The 24,728-nt window shown below is 38.5% G+C and overlaps 1 protein-coding gene across 1 annotated transcript; it reads right to left on the reverse strand.

The window, feature by feature from the left end:
* Positions 1 to 2,520: 2,520 nt before the first annotated feature.
* On the reverse strand, positions 2,521 to 17,931 carry ptpn2b (protein tyrosine phosphatase non-receptor type 2b). The gene is made up of 10 exons (XM_038723877.1): positions 17,698 to 17,931; positions 17,118 to 17,208; positions 16,928 to 17,028; positions 13,169 to 13,267; positions 11,425 to 11,562; positions 10,539 to 10,748; positions 9,678 to 9,839; positions 6,339 to 6,547; positions 5,995 to 6,090; positions 2,521 to 3,457 (listed from the first exon to the last, which is right to left on the reverse strand). The coding sequence occupies exons 1-10, from the start codon at positions 17,752 to 17,754 to the stop codon at positions 3,436 to 3,438; spliced, it is 1,185 nt and encodes a 394-aa protein (XP_038579805.1). The 5' UTR covers positions 17,755 to 17,931; the 3' UTR covers positions 2,521 to 3,435.
* Between the last annotated feature and the right edge of the window lie 6,797 nt (positions 17,932 to 24,728).

A 24,728-nucleotide genomic window follows, 5' to 3' on the forward strand; every position in this document is an offset into this window, starting at 1 on the left:
AGACTAAAGGCATTGCCATTTCCTTCCACTGTGGTGTGAAATGACTCATTTGCAGCAACCCAATCTAAACTTGCCCTGTATATGGCACCTCCAGCCGAAAGGCTAACAAATGTGATCGCATTACTTTGACAAAACAAATGAAGAACTTAATTTAATGGGTTGGAGACATTCCTATGTGTCTACTTGTATCTGAGGCTACTGTAGTACTACCTATAAGCTTTTTACTGACAGCGTGTAGCACCACCTCTTTCTCCTGGGAGACACCACCCCCGTGAACCTATCAAACCAAACAACATCATAAATTGCACACCAGATGACATATTTTAGAGTCTAACCAAGATGACACAACAGCTGAGATAGACAGAATAGTGGCCAGCATGCCTCAGCCAGTATAGGCCTCCTCCTCTTATGATGTTTGTTTGAGTAGAGATATAACTAAAACATAATGCCTCCTTGCCAAGGTTACAGTGTCCTCTTTCTCAGGAAAAGAGAGAAAGCATTTGACCTGTGAGTCAATCTGTGTCTAAACCGAGGTATAACATTCAACACCTACCAACTTGAGTGACTAAACTGTAATTGACCACTGTTGATTTGCGCAATCTGTCCTCATTCAGAGTCATAACTCTTCTTACCGACCCCTTGCTTTTTCCCCCTTCAGACTGCTTCCTGTGGAGAAAGAGGACTTCCACCATGTCATAGCTAAAGTCATAGCTGCACTTGCGCTTAACAAATCTGCTGGTTTTGTCTTAGGTTCTCCACTCACAGTCACGGAGAGAGAGGAGTAACACTCACTGCTCCACACATTACACCCAAAAGGTGCTCTATTCTGAACCCTGCTACACTTTTACCTACAGAAGATGATGGTGAGCTCTGTAACTGACTGTGGGGATATAATTTCCTGTTTATCTAAACGTCACCCTGACCTTTCGGCTTACGGCTTTCTCCAACTCAGATCTTGCACTAATGAAAGCTTGTCACCTATTCAATTCAGTTCAATTTTATTTATGTAGTGCCAATTCAAGACAAAAGTTCTCTTATTGCACTTTCATATATAGCAGGTCTAGACCGTACTCTTTGTGATTATTATTTTAGAACCAACAATTCCCACCATGAGCAAGCACTTGGCGACACAGACCAGGAAAAACTTCCTTCTAAGAGGCAGAAACCTCATGCAGAACCATGGCTCAGGGTGGGCGGTTATCTACCTTTCAAAAAGGTAAAACAGTTACCCCCTACCATCTGGATGTTTGCATTACTTTAGTATCATTACATCCTCAGGGACACTCATGAAACATTGCCAATTGTTTGGTGATTTGTTAAATGCATGCCAAATACCCATTTCTTGCTGATGATCCTGATTCAATGCATCCAATGCAGCTGTTTTCTATGAGTGTTGAGATATAAACAGATTCTCAAACTCACCAGAAGTCTAAACTTGCAGGAAGTGAATGGCTGCCTCCCCTGGTGCTAGATATCCCAGAATGGTGATCCTATGCAACCAATGAGAAAATGATCTCATATAATGTGACCTAACCTCAGCTGTTCAGCCAACCCATTCTCAGGCAGCGACCATCCAGTTTCCTCCAAGGGACAAACCATGCCACACCATGCTGCATCAGAGAGCTGCACCAACAAATGCCCTGAAAGCCTAGATTACCACCACCAAGTGTGAGGGTGGTACTACTTGGGTTCACGCTATATGCAGGCTATGCACCAGAAATCGAGAGGATCCCCCCTCTTTGCTTATGTAGGCATTGAACTAGCAGGCTCCGGTGTCCCAGAAGTAGACTTAGGACACCCATAGTCGTCAGAGGAGCAGAGAAAAGGCCTGAGTGGATTATACATAACAAACAGAGAAATCCAGACACCACAAATGGGGCTTTTTTAGATACCAAGAGAGGAAAACACCTAATTATTATGAACCACAGCCCCCAACAAACACATACTATTTCAAACCCTAAGGACTGTTGTGTGGGGATTCATCAGTGGTTCAACGTTTTCTGTCACGCCCCCCTTTAGAAGACGAAAAACGTTCAAGCCGTCCAACTCCAGCAAAAGTGGATTTCATTTTTATCAATCATTTACAACACAGGCAATTGAAATAAAACAAAAGATTCAGGTAGGCAAAATAGCCTTGCACGCATCACCTGCCCCCCCCGCCCCCGCCCTTTATTAGTTCAGAATTAGTTCAGAATTAGTTATTATAATGGTTATTTATTATAATTTTTTATTATAATGAAGGAAAACACTTTGTGAAGGCAATTCAGCAAACTCCTGAACTGGACTTGAATGATTTTCTTCAACAGCTGGCAGATTTTGTTCAGGCAGGCTAGTTCTTTATAGTCTTTGTAATATGCTCACCTCAGCTAACCAGATGCAGGTTTTCACTTCATTTTTAACATACAGACTTGAGAGTAGTACCAATCTTCTCATCTACCTTTCTCAAAATCTCAAGGTGCTGCTTATGATCAATGAACTACCAGGTTTGTGGTGAGGTAACCAGAGAAGAGCGAAGGCAGGTTGTTATGTAAACTAGATAATACCAGTTTTTATTAGAAGATTACACTCTAAAAAGAATTTAAGACAAATTCATTTCAGAAGGAGAACAACTTATCAAATCAGCTTTTTCTACTGTATTAAAATCTGTAACATCAAATTTGTGCATGTTGTTCGTCTTCTTGTTTTATGTTTACAAGCAAAAATATGTCTTTTTACACACATCTTTTTAAAAAGAACACTATGTACATTATGGAAACATCACATGCCACTGAATTTCTCATGTGGGAGGGAGGCAGTGCTTTTGATATTTAACCAACCCGCCGCCATCACCGTGAAAAACTTCAAGTAATCTCTTATAAAAAATAGAACATTTTTATTTTCCCCTCTGAAAAAAGGTTTTTCTGAAAATACACATATGAACAGCATTACAAATTGGCAATGCATAGCCACTATTATCAGTCTTAATTTCATAAACGCAAAGAAGCATAATAGAATGACAAAGCTGCAAATAATAATATTAAAGCAAAAAAAAATTAAGATTTTTGGACTCCAGAAGCAGAGCAGACTGAGGTTGAGGTGTGACCGTGGGATGAGGCGCTGGTGTGTTTCTCTTTTCAAATGTGCTCTCTTCAAAGAATGTCGAAGTGTCTGCTGTAAACTGTTTAGAGAGGATGAGGAGACACGGGAAACCTGTGAGGTGGGGGACAGAGGCGAGGGAGGCGTGCGGTGGCTGAATAATGTTACTGGGCTTGGGGGGAAAAAAAGGTTTTTAAAAAGCGTTGAAGGGAGGAGATCTGGCTGTTGAGGTGGAGGTGAGGAAGAGTTTTTTGGAGTCGAGGAAGAAGGGCACAGAGGTTGGGAGAGAGGCTGGAGTTCCCTGCCGATGTTGGCTTTGCTGTCAGAGCTGTCCGTGCGTGGGTCTGCAGGTGGAGGTGGTTAGCAGTCGCTGGTTTTCGCCCTGTCACAAAGACACAAAGTATTTAAAGAGGCTGAACTCAAACTATTTTCTACCAGAGTGAAGCTGTGATCAAGAGTGATCAAAGGAACTTACTTAGTGCCTTCAAGCTTGGTCACGTTTAAAAGATAAAACGAGGCCGAGCTGATACAAAGGAAGGTTTGCTCAACTCTTAGCAGGAGCTGTGGCATGATACAGTGTCTTGGATCACTTTGGTCTTACCAACATTAGATTGATTATCGGTGCAAAGCAGCCATGATGTTTAATAAGCAACATTTCACACTGTGTTCAAATGTTCGTTTAGTTATTGCAGAGGATTAAAGCACAGAATTAGATTTAATTATCTGTGAACATCTTTGATGTAATCTTGAGCTCCGGGAATTTCAAGATGAGCACTTTGGCTTACAGTGCTGTAATGTTTCAAATCTGCCACAGGAAGGAGATCATGTAGACATGTAAATCTGCTAGCACGGCTGATGCTGCCCAGCTGCTTGGCTTTAGATGTAGTGTGTGTGTGTGTGTGTGTGTGTGTGTGTGTGTGTGTGTGTGTGTGTGTGTGTGTGTTTTACTGCTAAAACCTAATCACATCAGCATTACTATTAAATGTAACTTCTACAAAGAACTGAATCTTTACAGAATGATTATCTATAGAGGTCTAACAATACTTTAATTGACATTCATCGTAAAAACTATTCTGATATTCAAATAGTTGTGCAAGTAATTTTCTAAGCAAAAATATCCAACACTCCCTTGTTTCAGCTTCTTCATTTTGCGGATGGAGCTTATAGTAAACTGATTATTTTTGGGTTTGGACAGTTAACAAGACATTAGCCACCTTTGGCTATTGATTGACAGATAGATGAATAATGAAAATAATAGATAGTTGCAGCACTAAATAAATTTAATAAACTACAGCAAAAAACGACAAAAATGTTTGATCGTCCTCCAGCCTATTTAATCAACAAAGCCCCCCCGACCATAAATTTCCTGATGAATTTTGAACATCCAAACATCCATTAAACCTTTAACAAGGCCAACTGAAGCAGTTTAAAACCCGCAAACTGTTTAGGAGCGCTGCCATGCTATGGTCCTGAAGAAACGTAAAGAACTCTTAAAACGTCTCTGAAAGTTAGGAGAAGCAGCAGCAAATCACAGTAAACATGCAACAAACCTTAATGAGCCCCAACTCATTCAGTGTGATCAACTGACAGCCAAAACCAGGACTAGGATTTGCTCTTTATTGGTGAGTTACTTTAATATGTCCTTTGTATGATTGTCAAAGGAACATTAATGATTCTACATTCTCGGTCCTAGACACCTTACTTGTGAACAAAACAGCAGCACTCTTAATTTGCAAAGCAGTGGTTTAGTGAAAACTTTAGTGGTTGTTGATTTATAACAGTGTCTTACGCTGGCTTGCTCGATAACATTTTACAGGATTTAACAGACAGTTGAAACGATGCCACCAAAATGTAATCTATGATGCACGCTTTAAATTAGCACCTTGCATTATTCCAACTCAATTTGACATTTCAGAGCTTCAACAACCATAAACCACAAACACTACACTCCCACACACACACACACACACACCATGCTAGAGCGCAGCCAAAATTAACAAAACCACAGGAGCAAAGCGAATAATGAAAACAAGAACAAAACCTTAATAGAAACAAAAACATCGCAGCCACACACACACACCTCCATGTACAAGAGTGGTCGCTCTTTCTACTAGCTGCAGGTAAACTTCATCCTTTAAATGTGCTCCTGGTGGTTGTTGTTGCTGCCACAGAGGGGGGTACAGATACACTGCCCCCCGCTGGACAGGCCAGCTCTTGTCATGTGCAGCAAATGCAGCCCAAACTGTCCGAGAAGAACCACAACAGCAGAGTAAGACCTCATCAGAAATGGCGCAGTTTGGGCCGAATTACTGGAATAACACTGACACATGTCACACAACAAAGGAAGGTTTCTCAGAAATGACTTAATGAGCATTTTTTTTTTGGAGGTGCACAGTCATCAGAAATAAGTGCATCATCAGATCTAACTGTCCCGCCTTTGTGAGAACATGAAGTAGAGCTCAGTTAGCTAGACTGGTGGCTTCACACTAAACGACTGAGAATGCTGAGAGAAAAGGAGAAAATTAGAAATGGAGAGAAAATGAATGCCTCAGCTCTGCATGAAGTCTGACTTGTGCTATTAGGAAGTTGAGTCATGCACTGGGAAAGCCTACTTTGATTCACTCTGTGGGATTAAAAGAAGTTAAGCTGAAAAAAAGACTCATATCTAGACTAAAGGTAACTACAACACTGAGCAAGCAGAGTGAGGTCAGATTTTCTACATGTCAACATTATTTAGTGATTGCACCAACACCAGATCTTTTCTTAACACGTACTTGGCACAGACTAGACACAGCAAGTAAAACAGAAGTTGCACTGTGACGGTGCATGACATAAATCATCCTGGAAGGTAACAACACTTTTGTGTGCTTTGTGTATGAAAAATAAATGTGTTTTTTAACCAAAAGACTTAATCTTAACCTTTTTCTCTTCTTCTCTGAATCATTTGTCCTGGGCTTGCTGTGGGGTGTCTTCGCTGTTCCTGATTTGGAGATACTGTCTTCTCTGCGTCGTTTGCTGTGTAAAAAAAAAGAGGAGGGAAATGGGTGAAAAGTTGTTTGGCCGTCTGCCAAAGATGAACTGTCCCTTTATAATGGCATGATTACTACCAGTAACTGTCTTCACAGACTAGCTTTGCTTTTTTGTGGGAATCATGTCACCTTTGTCAAGTTGTTTGAAAGAGCAATTAGCTTATCACCACTGATTCAGATAATTTATCAATTGATTATGACATAATGGTTAACAATTGGTGCGAGTGTACTGACTGTGTTGTGCTGCTGTCCAGCTCTTGTTCCTTGCAGGGAGACTGTGTGGGTACTTTGCCATCCTGTCTGTAGTCGCCTCCCTCCTCTAGCTGACCTCCCCGCTGGCTGCCATTGCACCGCTCTGTCGGACACCTGGCTTGAGTCTGATTTGAAGGGGGAGACTCCGATTTGGGTTCCTGATCTTCCCTGGACAACTCCTGCCACCGGTTCTACACAGGGAGAATAACAGACCAAGAGAAGAGGAAGATAGTTTACTTTCAACTTTATTTTCTAGTAATGCAATAAATAAATACAAAAGAATTTGAGTGGGATATATTTCAGACCTTTAAAAAAAGGCCATAATTGGTCATGATGTTTGTAAAATCAGTGTTTCCCATTAATTAACGAGACCATGGCGGCCCGCCATAGTCTAAATTTGCGCCGCCATAGTTTCAAAATGACCCGAAAATATTTTTACACATCTCTTAATAACATTACAGACCTCTAACGTTGGGTTTTGTGGGCGCTGCTGTAAGCTCGCACGCTCACACACTTTGACATCTGACTCGAGACAACCACTTTTATTTTGAGGTAACTATGGTAACGTTAATGGTCTGTTTCTGTCACTCGTTTGTGAGAAGGCGATTAAGCTAGCCGCGCCTAAATTTGGAGAGCACATGCATTCAAGCCTTTATGGTAATTCCACTGTAACGGACGGGTGCGAGCTGACAGGCAGGTTAGCGACTTTATCCAGTCAGTTTCTCTCTTTACAAAGACAAGTGTTGCAGTATGAGAGTCCTACCTGAAGAGAGGCTGTGAAGTCTTCATGTTACGCGATACAAGAAGCACATACAACATTATTTATCAAATTGGGTTGGACTTTGACTTGAATTTAGCGCGAGGATACACGTGACAATGTCCGGTTTGCAAATTAAAGTGTCTATACAGTATGGAAATAAGATTCATTGGATTATATTCACAGAAAGTATAAAACATATTATGTGTCCAATACAAAAAAAAAAAAAAAAAAAAGAACTACAATAAAATGTTAGGGAAATTACTTATTCTATTTTCTATTCTTTGATTTGGGTTTTTGGAAAAACATAAAATTAATTTGTTGACTTTTGTTGCTGTTTCATCACCCTCAAATAGTTTGTTAGAGCACAACATTATTTACAAGCGTACAAAGTTCTTCATAGATAGCCTCTTAATTTTGCACCAAATTAATACATTTAACTTTAAAATGTACAAAATTTTCTTCCGGGGTGGGGGGCATGCCCCAGGACTGCCTACCATAGTCTCTTTAAATCCTGTGGGAAACACTATAAAATCATACGATGGAGTGATGTTCTGTGTACGACAAGAAACTAAGCTATTAGCCTAATCATGCATGATAACGACAGCCCCATACTGCAGCATCGTGAACATAAATCCCTGCTCTTTATCTGTAAGTATTCAGTATCGGCTTGAACAAAATACTATAGTTTGATACTTTAAATTTGTTGTAAGTCAATACTTCTTGACAAAAGTCAATAAGCTGCAAACAATCCTCCTCCTATGAGTGCCGGCCCAGAAGAAGCGTGAGGCTGAGCAAATATGAAAGAATTTCAGTTTCAGCCTCAGTGATTGTGGGCTGTGATAAAAGTTAAGGACCTCGTAACATGTGAAGGAAAATGCTGTTTATAGAGACCAGTGGGTGAAACAGAATTCAGGTAGATACAAAAATGAATGGCATGGGCTTGTAAAATTGACCTCAATGTCTACTACTGTCCAGGCTATCGTCTAAAATAGTGCCTGGAAACATCATATTTTGACATTAGTTTTTAACCTCTCGGACTGCATGAATTGAGACAGTAGTTTCTATTTGTGTCACTCACAGAAAAATGTCAAGGTTGAAGTAGGATGCAATGTAAATGTACACGTGTTTGTTTTCCCTTCATCATGTTTCAACAGTGTAAAATCTAGCCGCTTCTCATATTAATACACCTCTCTATCATTCTTATATTGTTTCCCCTCTCATTTCAAAAGCAAGATTTGAGTGTGCACATGCCTGGACGCCCAGCGATAAGCTGGGAAATCCACAATAGCCTTGTTTCATATACGGCACATACAGGTATTTACATATACATACCTCCTGTCAGTGAATTAATGTAGTGGATAAACTTTTTTTTCTTGTCTAGTCTAATCAACCTCAAGTAAATAAGTTCAATGGAAACTCCACATGGGTTTATTTGGTAAATAATATATATTTTTAATTTTACATTGTTCACACTGTGGCTCTCTTGCTGACAAATGTTTATTCCCCTTAATTTACCAATCAACTGACCGACCTCCACTGCCACACTTTTGTGTTTTTCTCTAAAGCCAAATTCCTAATTCAACAGAGGCCTAGAGAAACTCACAAACCAACAGTGCTGTCTGTGTTTGAACTAGATAAACAAAGGTTAACAAGAGAGTAAGTATAATATTTAAACAATATGTATTCTGGTTTGACACTAAACCTATTACACCACTATCCAGTTTCACAAAGCCTGGGAAGAGCTGAGGGTTATTTAAAAGTTGCTCTTGTTTGAGTTCAATATTCTTTCTCCAAACACGATACATTCAGGCTGTCATACGCAAACCAGAATCCACTGAAAAACAACACCATTTATCACACTACTAAATCTTAATCTTTTTAAACTCCCACTGGGAAAACAGGCAAACACTAGATACAGAAATATATCCGATTTTCACCTGGCATTAAAATGGGTTTTGGGTGATCAGATTACAATCGGATAGAGCTCGACCACATGAAAAAACAGGTGTAAAGGGACTCAAGACGCACTGAGGTTGGATTGGGAGCCAATCAGTCTAGATGCCATTGCGTCGTCAGTCCATATACAACAACTACGTGGGCAGAAATACATACTGGTCTCAGTCTCCCACAAATAAAATCATACTGCACATACAGTATGTGTCCATACAGTGGACAGTAAACTGAACATATCCGTTTGTGAACGTGAACTCCTGCACTGCTGAGTTCAATATGAACTACTAATATAACAGAGAGAGGTAGCGCAAGGAAACAATGCCAGGTGGAACTTAAGTTTCACATTCAGAGACGGCTCAGGAAAATATTATAGAGCAAACGAGAGGAGGATGTGACGGTTGTTTGAGCTGTATAGAGCGATCGGATCTTAATGTGGACACTGGAGACAAATATTAATAGCAGGCGTAAATGTTATCAGGTTAAAATCATATCTAAATACAATCTGGATACGAGATATATTTTAATGACAGTTGTGAAGGGGGCAATTGCGGAAAAGAACGCGTCAGAATGAGTAAGGGAACTGGTCGTGGTGCGCGCGTTGCAGGTACCTGTACAGAGGAGTCTCCCATGATGCACTTGGCTCCTTCGAGAACAGCCATGTAGGAGAAGCGCAGCTGGTCGGGGGTCTGGATCAGGCCCATACGGTACTTCCTCATGTTCAACAGGATGCTTTTGATGTCCACTGATGAGGGGTCTTTCCTCTTCTCCATCTGGACAGGAAAGCAATGGAAATTAGCTCAACTAACCAGGATGAATCTCCATTTCCTCGATACCTGGTGACTCAGCTGTTTGTTGGGTTTCTGACACTGTGACACATCACCGGTCTGTGACAGTGACTATAGTGCAGCAGTTTTGGCTGTAAATGACCATTTTTAGTATCCTGTTTGTCTGTGATCTGGCTCATCTACCCCTACATCAACCTATATTCACCCTATCTTTAAAAAAAACAAATAACTTTTTCTTAATACTAACATACCGTTTTATTACCAAAATGTCTTATTTGTTTTAGTATTATTGTTATTGTTTTATCTTATATTATATATTAAGGGGGTGGCGATGGAGCAGTGGATAAGACTAATGCCTTTGTGTGGGAGACCTGGGTTCAATTCCCATATGACATCCGCCCTGAGCAAGACACATAACCCCACTTAATTACTGCAGAGGCGTGCAACCACAAAATCACATAATAGTGAGTTTAACCAAATTCTGAACCAGGTGTCAATCAGAAAACAGGTTTACTTACACAAGTATTCTGCTATACTCTAAATATACCATTTGGTGTTCAAAATATTTTTGAAACAGATTTTGTGATCATGCAAAATGTTAAAAAGGTAAAATCCAAACCCATTTGGATTCTGGCCTATGGGAATATTTTGTAAAAACATATAGAACAAAGAGGAAGGACTTACCAGGACCACACACGTGTCGACTAACGAAAACGTCCCAGAGCGTCCGATTCCAGCGCTGCAGTGCACTACAGCCGGCCCGTGATCCACCCCCAGCGCTCCCGACTCCCGCACTTTGAAGAGGAAGTTTAGGAAGGATGCCGGGGACTCTGGGACACCAAAGTCAGGCCACGTGGTGTAATGAAAGTGGTAGATCTCTCTCTTCTCCCCCGTCTGTGAAAACAGGCAAGCAGACGCCTCATTAGCAGGTGCTAAACATTTATTATACCATTCATTTTCAGTGAGCCAGTCAGTGCTGACATTCATCAGTTCTGTTTGAGGTGCCTTGAGGTCATTGTAGTGCTTGTTTAAGTAGTGTGTGACAGATGCAAAAATTTACAGTTTCAGTTTCTGTAAAACCAGGTTCTGAAAACTTGACACACCAAAACAGCAAAACACGACGTGTGTGTACTTATTTCTCACACTTATTTTTCTTGTTGCACCCATGTCAGTTAATTTTTTATTTAGTATAAAAAATGTGTGTTCATTTTGGAATATAAAGGAGTGGTGAAAGATGGATAACAGAATTTCTTTGTTTGGACAAAAACCTGTATTTTAAATAGCGCTCTGCTGCATAATCTGCAGCTCATTTGAATTTTACACACCTACATGCTACCGAAACGTTGGATGTGTGTGTGGGAACATAAACTCTGTGTAATCTGCCTTAAAGTCTGTGGAAACAAACAACAATGAGCCTCAGTAATGAACAAGGATGTTTTCAGTTCTAAGAAGCCTCGGACAACACAGGTCCTTGTGATGCGTCTTGGTGTTACACCCCTGAACCATTTCAGTTTTCCTTTGCCACCTTTTACTAGGAATTCCCCTTTTGCTAAGTAATAATCTGTCCTACATTAATATTCTGCAGCTCCAGCACTCTGGTGGTGTAGTAAGACTTGGTGTCTTCTGACAACAGCGTGACCAAGAAACGTGTGTCTCTGAAGGCCATCTCCCTCTCCTCAGCAGTGGGCCAGTACTGGGCGCACTTTTCCTGTCACAGAAGGAGAAAGGGGACAAACCTGGTAAGAGATACCAAACAGGTTAAACATCTGACAAAGGAAAAACACCTGATGAAAAGCAGACGCTGGCTGAGTGGCCAGGTTGGCCTCGAGGGAAAGCAGCTGACGACTAACAGGAGGGACAGTCTGATCCTCAGCACAGAGAGGGAAGCTGGATTAAAAATAAAATCCATTTTTCTATGCCTTTGTCTTCTCTCTTCCCACACATACCTGCACGGATTTTGTCTTTACAGCTTCTCACATATTACTACTAGGTATTTTTCACTTTGTGACTACAGTCCTCACATAACACAGTAACTTGACTGCACCACTACATTACACATCCCCACCAAAATCCCCCCCTCTTTTTACAAGTATTTAAATAGTTCTGTTTCCTTTTTTGTTTTGTAAAGCAGTGGTTCTCAAAGTGGGATCCGGGGACCCCCAGGGTGTCCCCAGCTAAAGGGGGAATCATTTATTTTCACTATAATTCCATCCATAGTGACTTAATGCATGAATATTTTGGTCATGAATTTCTTATACTTTCTAGAATAAAAAAATCTAATAGCCAAAATCCTATCAGATGGTGGTCCTGGGACTAAATCTTATCAAATGGGGTTCCGTGGTCTAATTTGTGTCAGTTCAGGGGTCGTTGACGTGAAAAAGTTTGAGAACCACTGTTGTAAAGCACTTCGTTTGAGGTACATTTCTTGCATGAAAGGTGCTATATAAACAAAATAAATGGAATGAGAATAGAATAAACTAAATTAATGTTTATTATTATAAAACAGTAGTGGAAACAAATCTAGCTTAGACAAAGTTAATATGAGAGGCCTGGCTCAAAATAATTCCACTTAAATAATGTCAACAGTACTTTTCAGGGAACAGCAAGTCATCCGTCTGTATTGTGGTCAAATACTGTGATAAATACTTAAGTTATGTCTACGACTAACGTCTCACTGTACAGTATATTCTTAGTGTTTTTTCAGTAAACAGACAATGGCCAGACCTGTTGAGGATAAGGCTATTATTCAACCCTCCCTCTGCAGGATTGGAGAGCTGGCCTACATAAAAGATCCTTGTGAGGTTAATACTATCTGTGGACTAGGTGCTCTTTATCTTCAATTTCCAAGAAAACAGCCAGTGAGTGAATCTCATGACTGAGCGAGATTCACTCCAGCTGCTTTACTGAGAAAGAGAGGGAGAGAGAGAGATCGCAGCTGCTGCGTGTGAGATAGTTTCTGCGTGACTGTGTGTATGTTTAATGTGTTTTAATAAGGACACTGCAGGATAAGAGCAGAGATGTTGGGCTGCCCCCCTGCTCCTCGCGTACATCTGTGAACACGCTGTCAAAACACTGAACTCCTGTTATCCTGCTGGCAGGAGAGTAAAGCTTCAGAGTGGAACCAAAGTTACAAGATTAATTCAACAAGATGCATTAATCATTTCACACTGTCAGCAGGCTGCAAACCTTGAGAAATTGTGTGTGTTGTTTTTCTGTGGTCTAGTCAGAACTTTTGCAGCCTGTGTGGGTGCATACGCACCAGACAAATGACAAACCCAACAATATTTTGGTCTTTTTTATTATTGTGTACTTACTGAGCCTTTCTCAATGACCCTGTTGAGCATGATGACTGCCTTGGTCTTCTGCTCCCAGATCATGAGCCAAAAGTGGCCACAGGTGTTCCTGAGGGGGCCCTGTGGACAGAAACACACATAGCAGGAATTCAGTGGGAAGTCATTTAAAATGGAAATGTGTGTTATCTTCCAGGCATGAACAATAATTTTACTGTAGATCCACTGAATGCAATAGCTAAGCTACTGGCTGAGAATTGTCTTTATCAATGCGATCAACAAGATTTGCAGAATGATAAGAGTTTAGTGAAAAGATCAAGACTACTAAAGGTTATATTGTGGTTGAGTTGAGAAAACTGCTCTCAGTAAGATTCAATATCTTTGAAGGTCAGATGTATATCAAATAATTCTGAATACATAGCATACACAAAGGCATGGAGAACACTGAGATATTGTCAACATGTCTTTGCGTCAGTAACAGGATTAAGAGAAATACCACCATGTACAGTAACACAATGTTTGATGTCACATAAATTAGGATGCAAATAAACAAAGCACTGTGAAATAAAAAAAACACCTGCCATTTTGCTTTTGATTCCACTATTTGAGGAAACCGAAAATTCACTGGACAGAAGCAAACATTATCTCAAATTTTGCACACATACTTTGAAAACAATTAAAATTGCCACCGTCTTGCGTTGGCACACATTCAGTGCATGTTATTGAGCATCCAACAAAGTATTTCACTTTGACATTGGTTGACATTTTTCGCTCGTTAACGTCCAAAATGTCTGCCTGTTGTCTAACTCTTGCTTCTAGAACTACTTGGAGAGGCTAAAATTCACCTTTACTGTAAGAAACCTGATGTTTTAGTCTTGTTGTGTTGAATTGAGCAATTTTTCCGTGGCTTCACATTACTGAAGAAGATTTCAGTGCACAGTGATCAATATCATTTGATAAGATTATATAGCCTTTATGGATCCCACACTGGGGAAATTCACTTGTGACAGCAGCTCCAGATACAACTCAATGGAAAATAGACATTAAATACAAGATAAAAGAGAAATAGAAAAATAAGAGTTATATGTACACTATATAGACATTTTATATACAGATGTGATTGATAGGGAACATTGCACAGCAGAAGGTAGTGGCAGAGTGTAGAAATAAATATAATTGCATAGGACAGAATATTTACAACAGTGTAGTTTACTGACAGTGAACAAGAATCAGTTTCAACAGCCCAGCCAAGAAAAAAAAAAACATCACTTTGATAATAAAAGTGGTTATTTGCCTTTTTATTTCCTGAAGACGAGATGAAAATATTCAAAATGTGGGAACCCCCTGAGTTAGGCTTCTGTTTTCGGGGACCAATGTTGATGCCTTTGGCTTTACAAATGACTTGACATCATTCCATCTGAGGCATCGGCCTTCAATAATTATAGTAAGTAACAATATGTTGAAGAGAGTTGGGAATATTTCACACAGCAATACCCATGAAAATCCCCAAATGTTGTGTCATCCTACATGAATAAAACACTGTCAAGACCAAAATGTCACTGCTTCTAAAATTATATTTAAGCAATTTTCTTCTCTCTGCCTTTGATTTGCCTGGTTTATGGATCTGTAATTACACAAGTAGTGGTGGTATATTTTATTCTGAAATGCAATCATCGCACAAATACTCACTGACTGAGTTAAAACAGGAAATTACTCTAATCCATCTGCTAATGTGACTGGTTGTGTAACACAACAAATTGGCTTTTAGATGGCAGTTTTTTATCCTTAAAATAGGGCTGCACGATTAATCTAATCGCAATCGTGATGTCTTTATGTGCGATTACATAACTGCAAAAAGTGTGCGATTTAAGCAGAAAAAGTGTGTGTGTGAGACTCTCCTCTCAGTTTGTGCTACAGTCTGCTCACTATCTCCGCCTACACCGGGCTGTCACATGTGCCCCTAAAAACAGATAAGTACGAACCACAAAAAGTAATTTATAGGCAGTGAGCGAGTAACGTTGAAGACAACAGCCTACCGTAACTCCCCCCTGCTAATCGTTGAAAACATACCCGGACTCGCCACCGGAGCAGCAAGAAGGACATTAAAAAAAATCTGACATGCTACAGCGAATCATTAAATGTTGAACAACATGATTATTGACAAGTGAATACTTAGCATTAACAAATTAGAGATCAATATAGATAATTTTGCTTGCACCAGGATTAAATAAATAAGAACAACCCACAGAAATGAAACAGCTGTAACTGGATTTAATAATCAACTAGTGGTAAAATAGTATACTATTAAATGAAATTATAATGAATATAGTAATTAATATATTAACATTATACTAACAGTTTACTATTAACTGAGCATCATACTCTTTATTTAATGTTATAATATTATGCTAATACACTCATGTATACTAGTTCCTCCTCCAGGTTGTGGATAGAGCCTCTGCATTACACAGATGTAGATTTAGACCTAGGATGCCAGTGTGCCAATATGTGCTCCTTTTAGCCATCTCCTCCTGAGAGCAACATGAACCCTTTGTTCTGTTTTACTAAAGTTATTGTTATAAATATTGTTTGTTGTTTAATTTTGTTCAAGTTGAGAAAAACACATTTCAAAGTCACTATTTCATGCATTTTCCTTTATAATTAAGCAAGTACACTCCAAGCAAGTACAACCATTTGTTCCATTATAATCAAATCGCAATCACAATATTGTCCACAATAATCAATTTTTTCGATTTTTCTCAAATTGTGCAGCCCTACTTTAAAATAATGGTGAGTACTTGCAAAACATTTTCCCACAAGCAAATGTCAATACCAAGCAGCTGACTTGGATCAGACTTGGGGTCTCCAACTAAATGGAAAGTATATCCGACAAGGGTCTTCCTGAGACAGATTATCCTCTGGAGGTTTATTTATTTGCAATTTGAAGTCAGTTTAGAGACACATTTTAATAGTTTTACTCCTTGCTATGCAAGTTAAAATTCATCTCAAGGCTGCGGTTTGTTCTGTTATATGCATGGCTACACATAAACAATGTTGTCTGTAGGCAAGAGTGTTGTGAAGACAATACATATGACACACATTAATGTTGATTTATTTTAGTTTTTAAATAACCTTGATCAAGGTCAAAACTTTTTGTATGGTCCGTTATATGTAGAAAGAAAGGATATAAAATAGAGCCAGTCTAACTGTCTTAAGTTATAAATACACCTTGTGATATTATCATTCTTTTAGTCTCCATTTTCCCAGACTTAACACACTTATTAATACTTATTTCACTTATTACAAGTCTATATAACTGTACATAGCTAACTGTAGCACGTCATCATTAAAAAAAGCTTAGTTACAAAATACTGTATGGCCTCTACATAAATATTTCTTTACTCTTCATCAATCATTATTTACCGTTTTGAAATTGAAACACGCTCCTACATTTCAAAAGATATGGCATCAGAAAGATCATAACATTAACCAGCTCTACTTGTTTTTGTAGCTACGTGGCCACATAAACCCACACAAGTTGTCGTAAAACCACAAACACACTCCTTCAGTTGACATTACACAGTGATGCAGAGACTGTACTCATCACTAAAAGCACATGCACTGTGGGCTGTTTGGTTATACAAACCAAAGAAATGTGACAATGTCACTTTAGGTATTAAAGGTTAAGATGTGTTACAAACCAAACGATTAGTCAATTTATCCAAAAGATAATAAGCAAATAGGCATGATTGTTATTAGTGGAATAAAAAGCCTTGGACTTACCTGAGTCAATATGTAACTTCTCTGGGCTTCCTCCATGACCACCAGACTTGCATTGATGTAGTCATTTTCTGTGCTCTCCAGCTTCACCCGACTATGATCAACTGGAGGCATCAAAATTAAAAAGTATTATTATTATAAGAGATCTTTAGAAACGTCACACTGTGAGCAGTTTTAACTAATATGTACCTACATGGACTGACATCTCTGTATCTATTACGGTTGCGATTCTCTGGATACTTTGCCACTTTGTAGGAGCACTCGTGGGACTGATTCCTAATTTCCTGAATACAACAGAAAGACCGTTTTAGAAACAAGAAATCGACACACACAGTGATCAGAGCGAGCAGGAAACATATGTCATCCTATTTGAAAAGTTGACATCCAATAATCAGTGAACAAACACAGTTACTTCCATCACTAATGTGGAGAATAAAACTTGTAGAGGTGTATAACAGTCAAACAAGTGAATAATTTAGCTATGTAACGTAGCTTACGTTAATCACTGTGAGCTTCAACCACATGCACAAGCTTAAGACACTTGACAATGCTTAACGTTACGGTAACATTAGCAGTGTCACACATCTATACACAAACTGAAAAAAAACTTAAAAACAACCAAACCAAAGGTATCAAAAAAATTAGCGATGTTTAACAGGCTCAATATGGGATACTTGACGAGCTAGCCGAACTGTTAGCTTGCTAAATTAAATGCGCGCTTGAAGTACTGACTATTTACGTTAGCTTTATGCTAGCTTTGCTAACAGACTTACTAGGTAGAGTTTTTGCCACCGGCCCTCTGAATCTATGTCTTCAAACTCCTGGTCCATTTTCACTGTGGCTAAGCCAGTCTATTTCAATCAAGATATGTGTTATTACTTGTCTGACAATCTACCTCATTACGTTAGTCAGGCTAGAGAAGCTTTTGGTCAAAGAGTTATTACTTCCCTACGCTAACGACTTTCCGCCAACTGTTTGTCCGATTTCTCTCTGGTGCAGTTGACGTCTGAACAAGTAAAACGTGCGCATGCGCCAACAGAGGTCCTCCAGGAGCTGTCAAACCATACGCAGCAAAGATATTCAGCGAATAAGAGAGATGTCAAACAACTAGGTCACTGTTTTGCAGCCATTCACGTTTTTTAATTTGGAAAAGGTTCTTGTGTATTAATTCTTTTGACAGTATTTTCTATGATTTCATTTCACAACTTTTAGGCGCAGTTGTTCTGATTTAGAGTATTATTAAAGTCTGTTAGGGCTGCCCCTAATGACTGTTTTCATTATGGATTACTATGTTCTTTTATTTATTGTTTGGTTAATAATAATTTGATGCATACAATGTTAGAAAATAATACAAAAACAACTTAAAAATGCTATTTTGCAAAGGCCACGGTGACATATTCTCATGCTCAATGTGCTGGACAACGAACACTTCAGTAATCTGATTCTTATGAGATTGGTTACAGGTCAACAAAGAGGTCAAAAGCTGCATTGCTAATGTTACAGAGCTGCTGCACATTTTTCTTTTCACCTTAAACAGGTCTGTCTTAATCCCACAGCAAATGGTCTTCTATCTTTCCCCCATTTAATTCCCTTTTGAGCCAGGTTACTAAGTAACAGAAAAAACCTCATCAGATTGTCTGCTTGGTTAATTGGCAGACACATTTAAACGTGTGATCAGCACACAACAACATAGTTAATTAATAATCAACCAACAGTATTCAATAAATATAATATATGATGCTGAATTACATGGAATTGATGTGGGAAACATATAAAGTATTACATTTTATAAGCAAATAGCCTACAAATACATTGTTGGCTATGTGGTGTTGTCAGTCTGAAAAAGAAGCCTCTTATACCTTCAGCCAAGTCCAGTTGGCCTTGATATAACTCTCCTTGGATAACCATGACCTGATTGAATAAATGACATGTTTGGAAAACAGTTTAATCTAAAAAAGTTTCTGGGGGGAATTTTGAACATTGTGGTCTTTGTCATACTGTAAGCTGTGAGAACTGATCATCTGCAAAAGACAGAAAAACAGAAATGAACACAATATTCTCTTACAAACTACTGACAAATCAACAAGCCTCGAGGAAAGTCTGACATCCACCTTAAAACACAGTCTAAAGGATGTAGGGTTTTTTTTGTATATAGGCATAACGTTTGTTTTTGTGAGTAGCATAAAGGGAACTACAACTTAATCTCGTTATACAACCCGGTGTTGTAACAAGATAAATAAATATACTTTGTACCTTGAACCCAGTACCTAATTGTCATGTGTTTTTTTCTCAACGCAAATGCTAAGAAAATACCAGAGGAGGAGTTAGCAGAAGAGCAATGTGAGACTACAGAGAGCAATATGTTTTAATTCGGGGGAGGGGGCTTCTATTAATTAAGTTGGGAACACATCCCAATTTGGGGACAAAAGCTGTTCCCCACAAAGTAAACCATTTAATGATTGGAGTCCAGATTAAGTTAAGGTTAGCGGTTGAGTTAGGAATATAATGTTTGTAGATACAGTTGGGTGAATCTCTGAGGAATTAATGTAGCATGTGTGTACGTGGACTACAATATATAATTTAATTAACTATAACTGTAGTGTTCCTACGTGATGGCAGGGACATGGCAACGTGACAAAACTACTCTCCGGCGAACCACAAGCAGGCAGTAATTCTGCTAGATCAACAACTGGCTGAACAACGTGTCAAGTCACCAGCTGCTATCAGGAAGAAATGTTCCGGCTGAGCAACGTGGCTTACAAATAAGACAACAGACAAATGATATCTTAATGTGTGCTTTAGTTTGACATTTTTAGTATGTTGCAGGGAATTCGTTGTTTTTGGTTAATTTCAATGCAAAAGAAAACATCCTTTGTGAGTTTGCTGCGCTGCAGGAAATCAAAAGAAATAGTAGGCTATTACTGGTAGAATTGCCCGATGTTGTTTGATGTTGATTTTGTGTTTTTCTTGTTTTGTAGAGTAGCTTATATTTCACACATAACTATTAGAAATATTTAAAAACCACAATTATGCAGTCTTCTTTTTAAGTACTGTACGAGTGCTTTTATATTACAGCTAAAGTTATTAATTATTTGAAGATATTGTTATGCATATCATTGTTATTTACTTCATCAATGGTAAGAATTATTATTATAATAATGATTCATTGTTATGCACCAAAGCAAATTCCTTGTATGTGTATTGGCAATAAAGTTGAATAATAATAATAATAATAATAATAATAATAATAATAATATTAATAGTAAAATAACAAAAAAGGACCTGCATGTTTTTAGTTAGTCAATTTTGATGTCAATACTTTTTACTTTAATAAGATTTTAAATTAACGGAATGTTTTTAGTGACATTACATCTGAAACCAGATGGAAATCTTTTATTATGAAAAGCGAGTATTTCCGACCGGAAGTACGCATGTTTTTGTAGCTATTTGTTCAGTGGCTTAACAACAGTCAGACTCGCTCGGGGAAATACCGTGGCTTCCCTGAGAAGTTTTCTGCAACACGTTTTTCTTCATTTTTTTTTTTTAAACTACGCCTGACTGAGACATGGAGACAGCGGTGTACACGTCTGTTGTGAAGTAAAAGGAGGACATCTAACGGTAAGTGTGAATAAGAATGATCTTTACAGAAAGAACAAGCTAACGTTGCGTTAATATCACACAGATCCACAGAGCCGAACTTCCTGCTGTTCTTGGCTGACGATAAGCTAGCAGTGTTTTAGCTTTGTTAGCTTGTAAATTCTTCTCGTTAAAAATCCAGCTCGACAGAAAGCCTCTGCTGGCACCAGATAAAGTTGTATGACCGTTAAGGTTACTTAGTTAGATAAACCATATTGTCGATTTAGCCGTGTAGCGAGTGAGCAAACACCATATCTCAGCTAACTTAGCCAGCAACTCTTTGGGCGATTAAAGTTAGGAGATAGCTTCCTGCTAGCCAAATTTCTGTCAGCTAGTATGCTAACTCTGGTTAGCCAGGTGGAAAGTGTAAACAGAATATGGTCCTTCCTTTGCCGAGCGTCAGATGACACTTATGGTGCCTATTTCTTTTCCTTGTGAGTTATATTAATGTTGCCACTTCTTGTAAAATAAGCAATTTCTATTAAACGTGTGGTGATGCATTTTTTTTTTTCTGGATGTGAAATATTATACGGTTTAGGACTCTTCTTCACAATTTAGTTTACATTTACACGCTATATATCACTTGAACAGATCCAGATTTTACCTTTTCTGTTACTGTACATAGGGCTGGGCAATAAAACAATAATGATAACGTTAGTTTCCCTCAATGACAATATAACAAATGCTCAATAAATTCATTTGAATCACGAGCGAATTCGCACTTAATGTATCTTGTTATGTTATGTTATAATGTTATTTTGTTGAGGAAAAGGGACTGAATATATATTTAACTTATAGTTTACCATAAGTAACCATCTGTTTTCTTCAAATTTCATTCTGGAGCAAAAATCAGCCATTAAACTTGAAAGAAATAGTGATTTTATAATTGTCCTGATAATTATGGATATCAAATGATATGAATGTTATATCGTGATAACATTTTTGACCATATCGCCCAGCCCTAACTGTACAGTAAAATCATGATTCATAACATCTAGATTAGAATTAATATATCAAAAAGTATTATGTTATATACACAGGTAATTGACTCTAATGCAGTCGGGCATTATATTATATTTGGTTCGAATTTTTACAGTAAGATCTTTGCATAAAGTTTAAATTTAGATGTCTGAGTGTGTAGTACAATTCTGAGCCCCCAGTATTCAAACTTTATGCTACTTCATTTATATTTCAGAGGTAAATATTGTACTTTTTACTCCACTACATTTATCTGGCAGCTGTAGCTACTGCTTGCTTTGCAGATTAGGATTGAATTTAATTATATTTTTAAAACCTATTTATATATGATCCTTTAAAATACAATGCATTGATATACAGTAAATTAAGCCACATGGCAGTATATAAAATAAGTAAAATTAGCTCTACCTCAGTCTGCTACAATAAGTAAATGCTGCTTGCATGTTAATGCATCTGTAACAATAATCCAAATAGATGAAAATGTAGCAGTGACAGAGCACATTTTGGCATGTAATGATTACTTTCATACTTTTTTAGTTATTTAGTCTGGTGACTTGTCAATAAACATATGTATGCTTCAGTGAATGGAAATTCTCTCCTACAGTGTTTGGCTTTTGTCACTTTATAGCACAGTCACCAGTGTTTTACTGAATAGATAACCAGTCAATTGCAGAGTACAGTCCTCCCTTATTTACTGTGGGGACTTTTATAGCACGCATGCTAAATTAATCCAAGCCATAATCACTGGAGCTTTCTGTCAGTGAGTCAGTGCTTTGCTTTCTCCTAATGGCCTGTTACTGTTTAACTTCAGATTCAGTCTCAGACTTGCTGAATGTAAACTGAATGAAACTGCTTATGTTCTTAAATTTGTCTTAGCTTTAAAAGCAAATACTGACATGTAGAGTTATTTTATAGCATATTCCTTTATTTCATATAATGGTATTATGTCTTAATGTAATTTTTATAAGACATTTTGTTCCTGTGAGCAATCTTTGCCAATCAAAGCATTTTATTTATAAGTCCTATTTATGTAAAGCAGTGATCATCACCCCTCTATTATTGGTGTCACTGACAGCCAGACAGCAGCGTGTGACAGAGACCCAAGACCCGTGAGCTGTGGAAGTTAATTTCCCACCCTGCTGTGGATCGAAGCAAACATTAGCTCCTTTTTTGTTGCAATAATGCCTCCTATATTTTTCTTTTGCCTTGATGAAAGAGCTAGCAAACATTTGTGCACCAGGGACAGGTAGCAAACAAATTGACCTGCTGGTAATATTTGACTGCGAGGGATGGTTTTTCTAGTTTCAGTTGGTCTTTGTGTGTTTTGTTACGTGAGACCAAGGAGTATGATCACAGTTGGGTGCTATCTTTAAATTCCTGTTAATCAATTGTTAAATCCTGAGAATGTAGAACCAGAGTGTTTTTTTTAGACCCAGTTTTAGTTCACTACTTATTCCAGGAGGTATCTCAGTTAGTTCCTCAATGTAATAGTGACTGTAATTTGAACATTTTATTTATATCGGTAAATATTAAAAGCTGGGTTTTAAAGGAAACTTGCTATGTTTTCTACAGCAGGTGTTTTCACCTGTCTGAGACTGTAAGAATTCCCTCAGTCAAAACTTGGATAAAGGCGCCCCTCAACCCCCTTAGTTTACTTGCTCAGTTTCGCTCAATTCCTGGATACCTATAGGATCATGATTATATTATTTGACACTCAACAATTGAGCCAAGATGGCCTAATTTGCAATTTGACGTAACTTCAGACTACACCAAATACATAAAAATGGTCTGCCCTATGGGATGAATTAATTTCTGGCTCCTGGAAAGTGGGAACTTCCAAGACAGGAAACTTCCCCAAAACTATTGCATCTCTGAATTATCTCTTTGACCAAATCACACACATTTTGGCTTTTCTATGTGATCTCCTTTTGATAAGTAATGTAATAATTAATATTTTTTGCCTTCCATTCGCTGAGCCTCTGTTCTACAGTATATAAGCTTATAAATAAGGTCATTTTCATTGTAATCACTCATTTGTTACACATTTCTTCAAATGTTCAAGCTAAATACATTTAAACGAGTCATATTAGTGCGTCTGTGGCTTTGAATAAACAGTGAGCTCCCTAAATTGTCAATAGCTGTTGGCCGTCCTTTACTGTAGCAGAGTGGAACAGAGTTTTCTCCCCCATTATGCCATCCATCCCGCTGCCCCTCCCTGCTGTTAGCAGTGAAAAGACTTAAGCAGGAAAGGCAGTGAGGAGACATGGAATAGCCAACTGTAGATATGGAATGGATTCACCTAATGCCACTCAGTCTGTCCCTAGGTGAAACTGAATTAAATTCAACATTTGGTTTAGCCACAGATGGTGGTGAGTTAGGGCTGTTGCGATAACCGCAAACTTGAAATACCGCTCTATTGGTCAAGCCTCCCGCAGAGGATGGCAAGCACTGCAGCAACTGCAATGATCATACTTTACACTCCAGGACGCGTTAAATTAATAAATAAGTGCTTTAAAAGTTCCACAACCATAACGAGCTCTGTAACAGTTCAAGGACGGATCGCCATGGGACAATCCCTGCTACCTGAGTGTTTTTTGTCTTCATAATTGGTATCTTTATAATAACAAATAACAGCTGTTTTTTGTGTAGGTTCACGTCATTGCCCCTTTCACATTTCATGTGTGTTTTCTTGACATTACATCATCGCAACAGACCTAGTAGTGAAGGACGACCAAAAAAATCTATAACCATCTACATTCTAGATAAGTGCCTCACCATTAAAAAGGTAGGTAAGGTCTTTTTGACCTCTCGTAGCGTAGTAGGTTTTTTATTTGTTTGTTTGTTTTTTTGCGGAGGTCCCCATTGTTTGTCTCAAGCACATGCACGAGGACGCACATGCACACAGGTGACACAATACATGTCCCTGCCAATGGCTTCACACTATTCCATTGATCTCCACAGGGCACTTTTCAAAGCTTCTTGGTGGTAAGGACCCATGGCTGCACATGTGGCTCCACTTGTACCTCAAGCCGTTGTGGCATGTCGAGATTGTAGTTCATGTGATGTCTGAAGATTCAGAAATACTTTGCGATACACAGCCATTGTAAAAGTAACTTTCCTGAATGAATAAATGGATAGACAGGTCCTGTCTATCCATTTATTCATTAGTGTTTGCTATTGCGGTCCTGAA

The sequence above is a fragment of the Micropterus salmoides genome, unplaced genomic scaffold, assembly GCF_014851395.1.
Source record: "Micropterus salmoides isolate LMB-PRFRI ecotype aquatic unplaced genomic scaffold, ASM1485139v1 Ms_hic_scaffold_1607, whole genome shotgun sequence".
NCBI lineage: Eukaryota > Metazoa > Chordata > Actinopteri > Centrarchiformes > Centrarchidae > Micropterus > Micropterus salmoides.